Source organism: Scyliorhinus canicula, chromosome 14, assembly GCF_902713615.1.
Source record: "Scyliorhinus canicula chromosome 14, sScyCan1.1, whole genome shotgun sequence".
Taxonomy (NCBI): domain Eukaryota; kingdom Metazoa; phylum Chordata; class Chondrichthyes; order Carcharhiniformes; family Scyliorhinidae; genus Scyliorhinus; species Scyliorhinus canicula.
In genome coordinates this window covers 3,333,284-3,344,885 of record NC_052159.1, presented here as the reverse complement: position 1 = coordinate 3,344,885, position 11,602 = coordinate 3,333,284, and the positions used below count along the sequence as shown (strand labels likewise).

Here is an 11,602-nt window from a genome sequence, read left to right as displayed (position 1 = left end):
TTCGCTCAGGGGGGGGGTGGAGAGATGTGTGTGTTCGCTCGGGGGGGGGGTGGAGAGATGTGTGTGTTCGCTCAGGGGGGGGTGGGGGTGTGGAGAGATGTGTGTGTTCGCTCGGGGGGGGTGGAGAGATGTGTGTGTTCGCTCGGGGGGGGGTGGAGAGATGTGTGTGTTCGCTCAGGGGGGGGGGTGGAGAGATGTGTGTGTTCGCTCAGGGGGGGGTGGAGAGATGTGTGTGTTCGCTCAGGGGGTGTGGAGAGATGTGTGTGTTCGCTCAGGGGGGGTGTGGAGAGATGTGTGTGTTCGCTCGGGGGGGGGTGGAGAGATGTGTGTGTTCGCTCGGGGGGGTGGAGAGATGTGTGTGTTCTCTCGGGGGGGGTGGAGAGATGTGTGTGTTCGCTCGGGGGGGGGGTGGAGAGATGTGTGTGTTCGCTCGGGGGGGGGGGGGAGAGATGTGTGTGTTCGCTCGGGGGGGGGGGTGGAGAGATGTGTGTGTTCGCTCGGGGGGGGGGGTGGAGAGATGTGTGTGTTCTCCGGGGGGGGGGGTGGAGAGATGTGTGTGTTCGATCAGGGGGGGGTGGAGAGATGTGTGTGTTCGCTCGGGGATGTGGAGAGATCTGTGTGTTCTCTCGGGGGGGGTGGAGAGATGTGTGTGTTCTCTCGGGGGGGGTGGAGAGATGTGTGTGTTCGCTCAGGGGGGGGTGGAGAGATGTGTGTGTTCGCTCGGGGATGTGGAGAGATCTGTGTGTTCTCTCGGGGGGGGTGGAGAGATGTGTGTGTTCGCTCAGGGGTGTGTGGAGAGATGTGTGTGTTCGCTCAGGGGGGGGTGTGGAGAGATGTGTGTGTTCTCTCGGGGGGGGGTGGAGAGATGTGTGTGTTCTCTCAGGGGGGGTGTGGAGAGATGTGTGTGTTCTCTCAGGGGTGTGTGGAGAGATGTCTATATTGAGGCAATCTTGTGCGCGCTCTGGACACAGTAGGCTGCCTCAGCTAGACCCTTCTGGATTTTGCTTAGACATAATAGTCTATTTTAAAGCACATTGATTAATCTGTGCAAGCTCCTGTACACATCCTCTTCTAATCAGACGGTCAGCTATTCAACCAAGTTTGACTGCACACATCCACATTGTGTAGAAGCCTCAAACTGACAACCTAACAATAGAAAATGGACAGAAAGGAAACTTTTATCACCCAATGGACAAGTGCCACTCCCATCCCAGGTCACGTAATAAAGATGCAGATAAACGAACAGATTTAAAGCTTTGCATATCAGTCCTTCAGAGAAGTTATCTTAAACACCTCTACATCTTAAAATCTTAATTAGACCTACCAGAGGAACTGTTTAAAATCTGTAATTTGTTTTGCAGAAGCATTGCGTGTGCATGCTGCCCTGATACAGCTCAGGCACTGGAAGAGAATTCATGCAAGAGGATAGGGAGGGAGAGGGGCAGAAGGAAAGTGTTCTTGCACGGGTTCCCCCCTCATCAACTCGGGGGAAGCTTAGAAATAAGGACCACGAGTCTGTAAAATAAATAAGATTAAATAAAATCCACTCCCCGGGGACAAAGGACTCTAATAAAAAGCTTGACCAAACGGATGAAGAGTCCCTGAAGTATTGGGTCTCCACTTTCCGCTCACTTAGTCCTGTTCTGGGCAGACGTCCTGTTCAGAAAGCCCATCTCCCCAACCAGTTGGATTCACTTGTTCTTCTTCTTGAAGAGCTTAAATCCTGGCTTCTTTTTGCCAGGGTTGGGCTCGGTCTCCTCACCTGTCGATGTGCTGTCTTCCTCCACTGGGGACTTTTTGGAGGCAAGCTGGGGGATCTTGGTCCCCTTGATGCCATTTTTTGCGTCGGTGCCCGTGGACTCGGGATCGGTGGAGGTGGGGCTGAGGGAGCGCGAAGACTCAGAGGGGCTGAGGGCTGAGCCCTCCGCACCCTGGTGTATCTCTCCCAAGCTGGCCGATTTCTCCAGGCCCCGGTTCGTGTAGGCCTTCCTGCTGGCCAGAGGACTGTCTGAGATGTTCTCAGAGCACATGCTGCTCAGTGACTCGGCTTGCTTGCTGCTGCTACTGCCATTCGGGCTGGGGGCATTGGAGTCCGAGGCCACACCCAGGGTGGGAGTGATTTCTTCTGTCAGTTTGAGGAGGGAGGTAGGCTTGGATGGGATGGACCTGTTGTGCAGGAGGGCACTGGGGGATCCTGAAGAGTTGGGAAGACGCTGCTGATCACTGGATTGGGAAATGGAGGATTCGGAATCGGAGCGGTTTAAGTCCCTGTGGGAAGAGAGATGAAAGTGCATCAGCCACACTGAACAACACAGAAATCCTAAAACAATGTGCAGAACAAGACAACTGATCTCAATTAACCCCAAAAGATGCTCAACACTGAAGCACTGACAGGTTTTGGGCAGCCTTACGGTGTCAGCAGGAACGAGTGGGATTTTGCAAGGATTTTGCCTGGGGCCTCAGCGGTTTATCTAGATTATGAAGAGGCTGAGGGTAATATATTCAGGTTTGCTGATGGTACCAAACGAGGTGGGAACGCAAGCTGAAAGGAGGATACAGAGAGGCAGCAAACAGATCTCGGCAGGTTCAGTCAGCAGACATGGGGCAGCACAGTGGTTAGCACTGTTGCTTCACAGCTCCAGGATCCCAGGTTCAATTCCCAGCTTGGGTCACTGTCTGTGTGGAGTCTGAACGTTCTCCCCGTGTCTGCGTGGGTTTCCCCCGGGTGCTCAGGTTTCCTCCCACAGTCCAAAGATGTGCAGGTTAGGTGGATTGGCCATGATAAATTGCCCTAGTGACCAAAAGGTTAGGTGGGGTTACTGGGATAGGGTAGATACGTGGGCTTGAGTGGGGTGCTCTTTGTAAAGGCCAGTGCAGATTCGATGGGCCGAATGGCCTCCTTCTGCACTGTAAATTCTATAATAGATGTGTAATGTTGGAAAGTGTGAGGTTGATCAATATGGTGGGAAGAACAGAGAACAGAACTTTTGTTTTTTTTTTAAAAAGGACGTGGACTTTTTAATAATTTTAATAATCTTTAGTGTCACATGTAGGCTTACATTAACACTGCAATGAAGTTACTGTGGAAAACCCCTAGTCGCCACATTCCAGCGCCTGTTCGGGTACACAGAGGGAGAATTCGGAATGTCCAATTCACCCAACAGCACGTCTTTCGAGACTTGTGGGAAGAAACCGGAGCACCCGGGGGAAACCCATGCAGACACGGGGAGAACGTGCAGAGTCCGCACAGACAGTGACCAAAGCCGGGAATCAAACCTGGGACCGTGGAGCTGTGAAGCAACAGTGCTATCCACTGTGCTACTGTGTCACCGTCAATGCTGATGACAGAATGATTACAGTACAGGAGGGAGGCTATTCAATCAGGCCTGACCATACTGGGCTTGTTCACAGAGACCTGGGTGCACATAGAAAGTTAACATGCAGGTACAGCGAGGTTTTGCTCCAGTTGTACAGGGATTTGGTGAGACCACAGCTGGAATACTGGGTGCAGTTTTGGTCTCCACACTTAAGGATAGACTTGCATTGCAGGTGGTATCTCAAAGGGTTTGAGATTGCTCCCTGGGATGAGGGGGTTGTTTATGAGGAGTGGCTGAATAAATTGGGCCTCTACTCTCCGCAATTTTGAACAATGAGAGGTAATCTCACTGTAGTTTATTTTTTATTTCTTTGTGGGATATGGGGATTGCTGGTTCGGCCAGCATTTATTGCCCATCCCTCATTGCCCTTCAGAAGGTGGTGGTGAGCTGCCTTCTTGAACCGCTGCACTCCCTGAGCTGTAGGTACACCCACTGTGCTGTTGGGGAGGGAATCGGAGGATTTTGACCCAGCGACAGTGAAGGAAACATACAAGATTCTCCTTAACAAGGTAGACACCGAGGATATTTCCTTTGGTTGGGGAATACAGAACACGGGGGCACGATGGCAGACTAAGGGGTCAATCATTTAGGACTGAGATGACAGAAATGTCTTCAGAGGTTGTGGATGCTCCATTGTTGAACATATTGAAGGCTGAGGTAGACAGATATTTGAATCTGGGAATTATGGGATATGGGGAGCGGGTGGGGAGGTTGAGGCAATACATCAGCTATGATTGCACTGAATTGCGGAGCAGCTCAATAGCTAAATGGTCGACTCCTGTTACTCAGCAGCTTCATCTCACTTAACTAACTTGCCATAAGAAATATTTTCAACTCAAACTAATCATTTTCAGTATCAGGTCACCCTAGAGCAATGAGTGGAGTTCATTGTTTCCACAAAATCCCCAAACCAAAAACAATCACTTTAATGGAAAGCTTCACACGGATCACTCACTGGCCCAATAACAGACCTTCACCTTCTAGGACCTGGAGTCAAATCCAGCCTCAGACAAAAGGGTGAATGTTTGACCTCCTGTTTTGGGCATCAACTCTAACAGTTAAAGAACCACATGTCTTTATTCGGGAACATCAGTCAGACACCCTTGAAATTTCCTTGGGCCAAATTCTTGCATGATTCCCACTTTTGGAGAATCCAGTAAAATGGCCAACTCATTACCCTCCCCCATCAAAAATGTAGACAGAATTCTGGCAAAAAAGCTTTCAGTGGAACGTGGAGTGGATGTGGGAGAATGAGGGTGCAGTATACTGTGTGCTACCCTCATTGCTGCTGTTCTCCACATGAAGCCACTGGTTTATCAGACTCCTGCTAGCTTTCACCTTTCCTACCCTGACGGTCTCTCAGAGAGGTGAGGAGGCGGGCAGTGAGGGAGATGAGCGGTCAATGACATATACAAGGAGGATCTCCTCACTGGTGTGGGGAAGTTGAAAGGCCACTCTGCCATGAGAGGAAACAGTGCTTCACACAAGGGTTTGAGATTTTGATTCACATCGCCAACCCACAGCAGACACAGATACAAGTGTTCAAAGGGGAAATTAAAACATTATTTGGAAAGGACGTATGAAGGAATTATGGCCGGAGGGAAACCAGCTAGATACAAAAAAAGCTGGGGGTGGGTGACAAAATCGAGAAGAGGAAAGTGCAGGAGAAAGACAGACAATGGAGCAGGAAAGAGTGAGAGAAAAAGAAAGTGACAGATAGTGAACGAGAGTGGAACAAAAGAGAGGAGCAGACGTGTTAGAGAGGACCATAATCATTCTGGCAGAAACTGACATTCCCAGAGTCCGAGCTAGCTCTCTGTAATCCAGTCAGTCCCACTAGCTCTCTGTAATCCAGTCAGTCCCACTAGCTCTCTGTAATCCAGTCAGTCCCACTAGCTCTCTGCAATCCAGTCAGTCCCGCTAGCTCTCTGTAATCCAGTCAGTCCCACTAGCTCTCTGTAATCCAGTCAGTCCCACTAGCTCTCTGTAATCCAGTCAGTCCCACTAGCTCTCTGTAATCCAGTCAGTCCCACTAGCTCTCTGTAATCCAGTCAGTCCCACTAGCTCTCTGTAATCCAGTCAGTCCCGCTAGCTCTCTGTAATCCAGTCAGTCCCGCTAGCTCTCTGTAATCCAGTCAGTCCCGCTAGCTCTCTGTAATCCAGTCAGTCCCACTAGCTCTCTGTAATCCAGTCAGTCCCACTAGCTCTCTGTAATCCAGTCAGTCCCACTAGCTCTCTGTAATCCAGTCAGCCCCACTAGCTCTCTGTAATCCAGTCAGTCCCACTAGCTCTCTGTAATCCAGTCAGTCCCACTAGCTCTCTGTAATCCAGTCAGTCCCACTAGCTCTATGTAATCCAGTCAGTCCCACTAGCTCTCTGCAATCCAGTCAGTCCCACTAGCTCTCTGTAATCCAGTCAATCCCACTAGCTCTCTGTAATCCAGTCAGTCCCACTAGCTCTCTGTAATCCAGTCAGTCCCACTAGCTCTCTGTAATCCAGTCAGTCCCACTAGCTCTCTGTAATCCAGTCAGTCCCACTAGCTCTCTGTAATCCAGTCAGTCCCACTAGCTCTCTGTAATCCAGTCAGCCCCACTAGATCTCTGTAATCCAGTCAGTCCCACTAGCTCTCTGTAATCCAGTCAGTCCCACTAGCTCTCTGTAATCCAGTCAGTCCCACTAGCTCTCTGTAATCCAGTCAGTCCCACTAGCTCTCTGTAATCCAGTCAGTCCCACTAGCTCTCTGTAATCCAGTCAGTCCCACTAGCTCTCTGTAATCCAGTCCGTCCCTCTAGCTCTCTGTAATCCAGTCAGTCCCACTAGCTCTCTGTAATCCAGTCAGTCCCACTAGCTCTCTGTAATCCGGCCAGTCCCACTAGCTCTCTGTAATCCGGTCAGTCCCACTAGCTCTCTGTAATCCGGCCAGCCCCACTAGCTCTCTGTAATCCGGTCAGTCCCACTAGCTCTCTGTAATCCGGTCAGTCCCACTAGCTCTCTGTAATCCGGTCAGTCCCACTAGCTCTCTGTAATCCGGTCAGTCCCACTAGCTCTCTGTAATCCAGTCAGTCCCACTAGCTCTCTGTAATCCAGTCAGTCCCACTAGCTCTCTGTAATCCAGTCAGTCCCGCTAGCTCTCTGTAATCCAGTCAGTCCCACTAGCTCTCTGTAATCCAGTCAGTCCCACTAGCTCTCTGTAATCCAGTCAGTCCCACTAGCTCTCTGTAATCCAGTCAGTCCCACTAGCTCTCTGTAATCCAGGCAGTCCCACTAGCTCTCTGTAATCCAGTCAGTCCCACTAGCTCTCTGTAATCCAGTCAGTCCCACTAGCTCTCTGTAATCCAGTCAGTCCCGCTAGCTCTCTGTAATCCAGTCAGTCCCGCTAGCTCTCTGTAATCCAGTCAGCCCCACTAGCTCTCTGTAATCCAGTCAGTCCCACTAGCTCTCTGTAATCCAGTCAGTCCCACTAGCTCTCTGTAATCCAGTCAGTCCCACTCCCTCCGCTCTATCCCCAAACTCTGCCCGTTTATTTCTCTCAGGAGCCCATCCAATTTCCTTCACATTCCCCTGCCCAAAATCCTAATCTGCCCCCAGTCTCCAACCAAGTCCTTGCACCATCAACTAATGGGAACAGCTTTTCCTCATCTACCTTATCCAATCATGCCATGATCTTGTAAACCTCTGTCAAATCTTTCAACTCTGTACAAACTTTCTTGGATGAGGGTTTACCACTCTCCAATCCTCTCATCCACCCCCTGTATCTGGGGCAGGTTGGAAGATTATGGCAAGCCCCTTCCCCCGTCTTCAACTCCACTTTCCTTAGCAACCTGGATGGGTGCCATCCTGACCAAGTGATTTATCTACTCAAAGTACTTGAATCTTTTCAATATATCCTGCCCCTTACACCCCATCAATATCACTGTCATCTCTGCTTCTACTGATACAATGTCTTCCTTAGTTCCCACAAATACAAAGTACTCATTAAAAGCACTTTTTCCCTCCTCCTGTTTATACACTTACTTTATCCTGAATGCGCCCACTCCAGCTCTCACTGTTGCTAACGATTAACAGTCTGGTAGTAGATTTATAGGTTCCCTTTCATGCCGACTGCTGTTCCACTCTCATATTCACTCTTCGCCAGTCTTATTTTCCTCTTAACTTAATGTATTTGTCTAGTCGTGACTTGAAGAGTTCACTTGACATGCATCATACACGTTTTTCTGTTTCGTCATATTCTTTATTACCCTCACCACAATGAGTCACAAAGGAACAGGAGGGAGAGAGAGAAAGAAACCGAGATGTTGAGAAAACGATAAGATTGCATGGCTGAGTGAGTGACGAGGGAGAGAAGGAGCAAAGCAAAGAGGGTCTTAAAGAGCAATTTAAATTCTGAGGAAAAGTAGCTCCTGGATCGTGAGGCATTGAGGAGGTGGCAGCAATAAAGGTGGGGGTCACCCAGCCCAGGATGTCACAGAGTTGAGTACGGAGAGTGGTGTTGTACATGGGCTCCCCCACCCACACATCAGATAATAGAGTGACACAGAAAATCAACCCACTTAACATTTCAACTACAAAGCAGGAATACAAAATCAGCCGCTCAGTAATAACAGGTTCAGGTTGAACAATAATGGTTACAGCAAAATGCGCACTCATGCAGAGAGGGGAAAACATGGCAGATCCCAGATCCCTTCACCCAACCCCAGGGTCATGAGTCTCAATCTTAGCAGCTGGTCTTCAGGATTCCAGACTCTATTATAACTGAAAAGCTCTTGTTTCCAGTGTAATAATTTAATAGTTATTCTGCTCAATGTCACCTCCTCCTTTCCTGAAGTGCAGAGTGTTGTTAAGAGTCCAGTTTCCCTGCCCAACCCCAGTTGGCTCATTCCCATGCGAACACCACGGCAATCCTTTCCCCTCACAGCCCACCTAGGGTTACCAACCCCTCCAGGATTGCCTTAGAGTCTCCAGGAACTAAGGGCATTAATCTCTTGGAGACTACCTTGAGCTACCCCCAGGAGAATAAAAAACGGTGAGGCCATCTGGAGAGAGCTCGCTTTTATAATTATAAAATTATTGCGAGGAAGAAGTGGCTGCTTGACTGGGTGGGGATGGGATGGGGTGGGAATCAATCACAGGAATTATGTGTCATCCGAATCGTCAACACAACCTCCAGGAAGCTTCACCAGATAACGACCAGCTCAGTGGGAACCCAAGCCAATTCCTTCACCACTGTCTAGTCCAAAGGTACGGAGGTCAATTCTGGCACCCCTACCCATAGTTCAGCCAACCCAGCACAGAATGGATGCCGAGGGCAGCACGGTGGCGCAGTGGTTAGCACTGCTGCCTCACGGCGGCGAGGTCCCAGGTTCGATCCCAGCTCTGGGTCGCTGCCCGTGTGGAGTTTGCACATTCTCCCCGTGTTTGCGTGGGTTTCGCCTCCACAACCCAAAAATATGCAGGGTAGGTGGATTGGCCATGCTAAATTGCCCATTAATTGGAAAAAATGAATTGGGCACTCTCCCGTTCAATACAGTTCAGCCACATACTACCATTACCCAAGCATTGGCAGGGAACTGTTACCTGACGTCACCCACCCTGAATTATAGGTCGAGAGGGGTGAGGTTCTTCCACCACGGAATAAGGATGGTTGTGGTGGTGGCTCCTCTCACTGGCATTCATACCCAAGTGTTTTGAGTTAATTCAGCTCAGGGATTTTAAAGCCTGTTTCTCAGTTGCCACCTGTCAGATGTATTCCCAAGGGTTTTAACACATGGCATCACCCCGCCCACAGCGCCCATCACCTGACATGGGCAGGGTGACGCCATGTGTTAAAACCCTTGGGAATACATTTCACTCTTCCAACAAATAGACTCCTCATTGCTCAGCTTCTTCAGCCTTCTCCAATGTCTTATTAACCAAGAAAGTGATCAATGACTGTTTTGTGGTTAAAATGGCGGTTTATTTCAATACCCCTCTGACTTTCCTCTGGAATTATTGGCAGCAACCCCAGAGCCATGCCGGACCCATCCCAGAGCCATTTCCATTGGCCTCAATCTGGACTGGCGCCAGAGTGATGTCTCCGGAATGCAAGGAGACTTCAAATCAAAAGCAGAGTCTGCCCTCAACGCTGGGAGATTGGAGGAAGACCTTTACCCACAGTGAAGGAGAACCAGCCATGAAATAAAAGCAGAAAATGGAATAAAAATGCAGCAGCGAGGATTTCAAAGAAGATAGAGACAAGAGGAAACTGAAGGATATGCACACTGCAAACCCAAATCACCCGGCAGCCAATGCACACACCTGAGTAAGGTTTCTAACTGCAAAGCGATTGCACACTTGGTAACAAGGACAGTCAGTAACAGGCAAACTGATGAGACACAATGATCACAGCAAGGAGCCTAATTCAGCCCATTTTGCCTGTGCTGTCCGAAAGAGCTATCCAGTCTATTCCCATTTTCCAGCTCTTGATTCATAGCTATGTAAATTACTGAACCTCAAGTCCATTCCCAAGTATTTTTTGAAATATGTTCAGGGTTTCTGCCTCTCCCACACTTTCAGACAGTCAGTTCCCGACCCTCATTACCCTTTGGGTGTAAACAATTACTCTGCTGAGGGAGGTATGTCATTCCTATTCACCCTATCACATTGCCTCAATTTTACACGCTTCAATTAAATCTCCCCTCAGCCTCCTATGTTTGGAAGATGCTGTCTAAGGAGCCTTGGTGAGCTACTGCAGTGCATCTTGTAGATGGTGCACACGGCTGCCACTGTTCGTCGGTGGTGGAGGGAGTGAATGTTTGTGGAAGGGGAGCAATCAAGTGGGGTTGCGTTGTCCTGGATGGTGTCGAGCTTTTGAGTCTCTCCAGGCAAGTGGAGAGTATTCCATTACACTCCTGACTTGTGCCTTCTAGATGGTGGACAGGCTTTTTGGGGGCGGCGGGGGCATCAGGAGGCGAGTTACTCGTTGTACGATTCCCAGTCTCTGTCCTGCTCTTGTAGCCTCAGTATTAATATGGCTGGGTCCAATTCACTGTCTGATCAATCGTAACCCCCAGGATGTCGATTGTGGGGGATTCAGCGATGGTAATGCCATTGAATGTCAAGGGCCGATGGTTAGATCCTCTCTTGATTTTATTTGCCAATATAATTTCATACCCTTAATTGGCTCTCCTTTAATATATTTCACCCTGGCATTTTCTCCTCTCTGGCTTTTCTGAATTATACGGAGCTCTTGTTATCTGACATAAACATTCCATCTTTGTCTGATCCGACTCGGAATTATTATACGTTTAGGGAGTCTAAATTGAAGATTCCCAACTTCTTCTTTGCGGGAACACATTGATCTCCCTCACAATCTCCTCCTTTAATTCTCTTCAAAGGCCTCCGTAGTCTTTCTCCAATTTTGGAACTTTTACTCCTGGTGGATCTTTGTCCTTTCCAAAACTAGGCCACGTTACAATTGTGAGGTTTATAAAATGATCATATGTATTGTCAGCAGTCTGAGTTTACAACACAGACTGTCAGAAAGGTGTTGAAGGTATTGGGGTGTAAAATGCTGTGCTGTAAACTGTCCATTTGCTTGTATGATGAGAGCGAGTTGGATTTAAGGATAGCGAACTAGCTATCCTACCTGGACGCTTAATGTGTTTCACACTGACATGGGGAAAAGGGCAAAGGAAGCCACTTTTGAGATCAGAGTACAGACTTCCCTACAAATCATTGAATATCGCTGATATTCTGTGTGGTCAGCAGAGGAAAGAGGTAACGCGAGCAACCACAGGTGGATGCGGAAGGGAGCTGGCCTCTCGGCAAAGACACACATCCTGCAGCCACCAGAGTAATTTTGGGAGATTCATCCTGGTGTGGATTAAGGGGTGTGAGAGAAGGATCATTTGGTGGTGGTGAATTTAAGAAACTCTCCAAAAACTAAGGCACTTTAAGATGGCCACTCGAAGCTACTATCTGACAAAATGAGTTCATGAACTTCCTTTCTAATCATATTCTTATGTGTTAAATCTGACAGGCTTGTTTCTATCCCTCTTACAGTTAAAAAGGGTGACCCACAGGGTTCCAGTTTAGGTCCTGTTCTTTTTCTATTTATATAAAAAATGTGCTTCAACCAACAGACAGCTCCTTTATCCATCTGTATGCATGTGACACAATCTTATATTCTGTAGGCCCGTCCATTCCTTCTCTTTCGCACAATTTTGCTAATATACAACACACGTTAT

At 48.7% G+C, this 11,602-nt stretch overlaps 1 protein-coding gene across 1 annotated transcript in view; it reads right to left on the bottom strand.

The window, feature by feature from the left end:
- Positions 1–873: 873 nt before the first annotated feature.
- LOC119977779 (stromal interaction molecule 1-like) overlaps positions 874–11,602 on the bottom strand; it is a 47,329-nt gene continuing 36,600 nt past the window's right edge. The window contains exon 5 of the mRNA XM_038818986.1: positions 874–2,451. Within this exon, the coding sequence (XP_038674914.1) occupies positions 1,692–2,451 (760 nt within the window). The 3' untranslated portion in view covers positions 874–1,691. The remainder of the gene's footprint in view (positions 2,452–11,602) is intronic.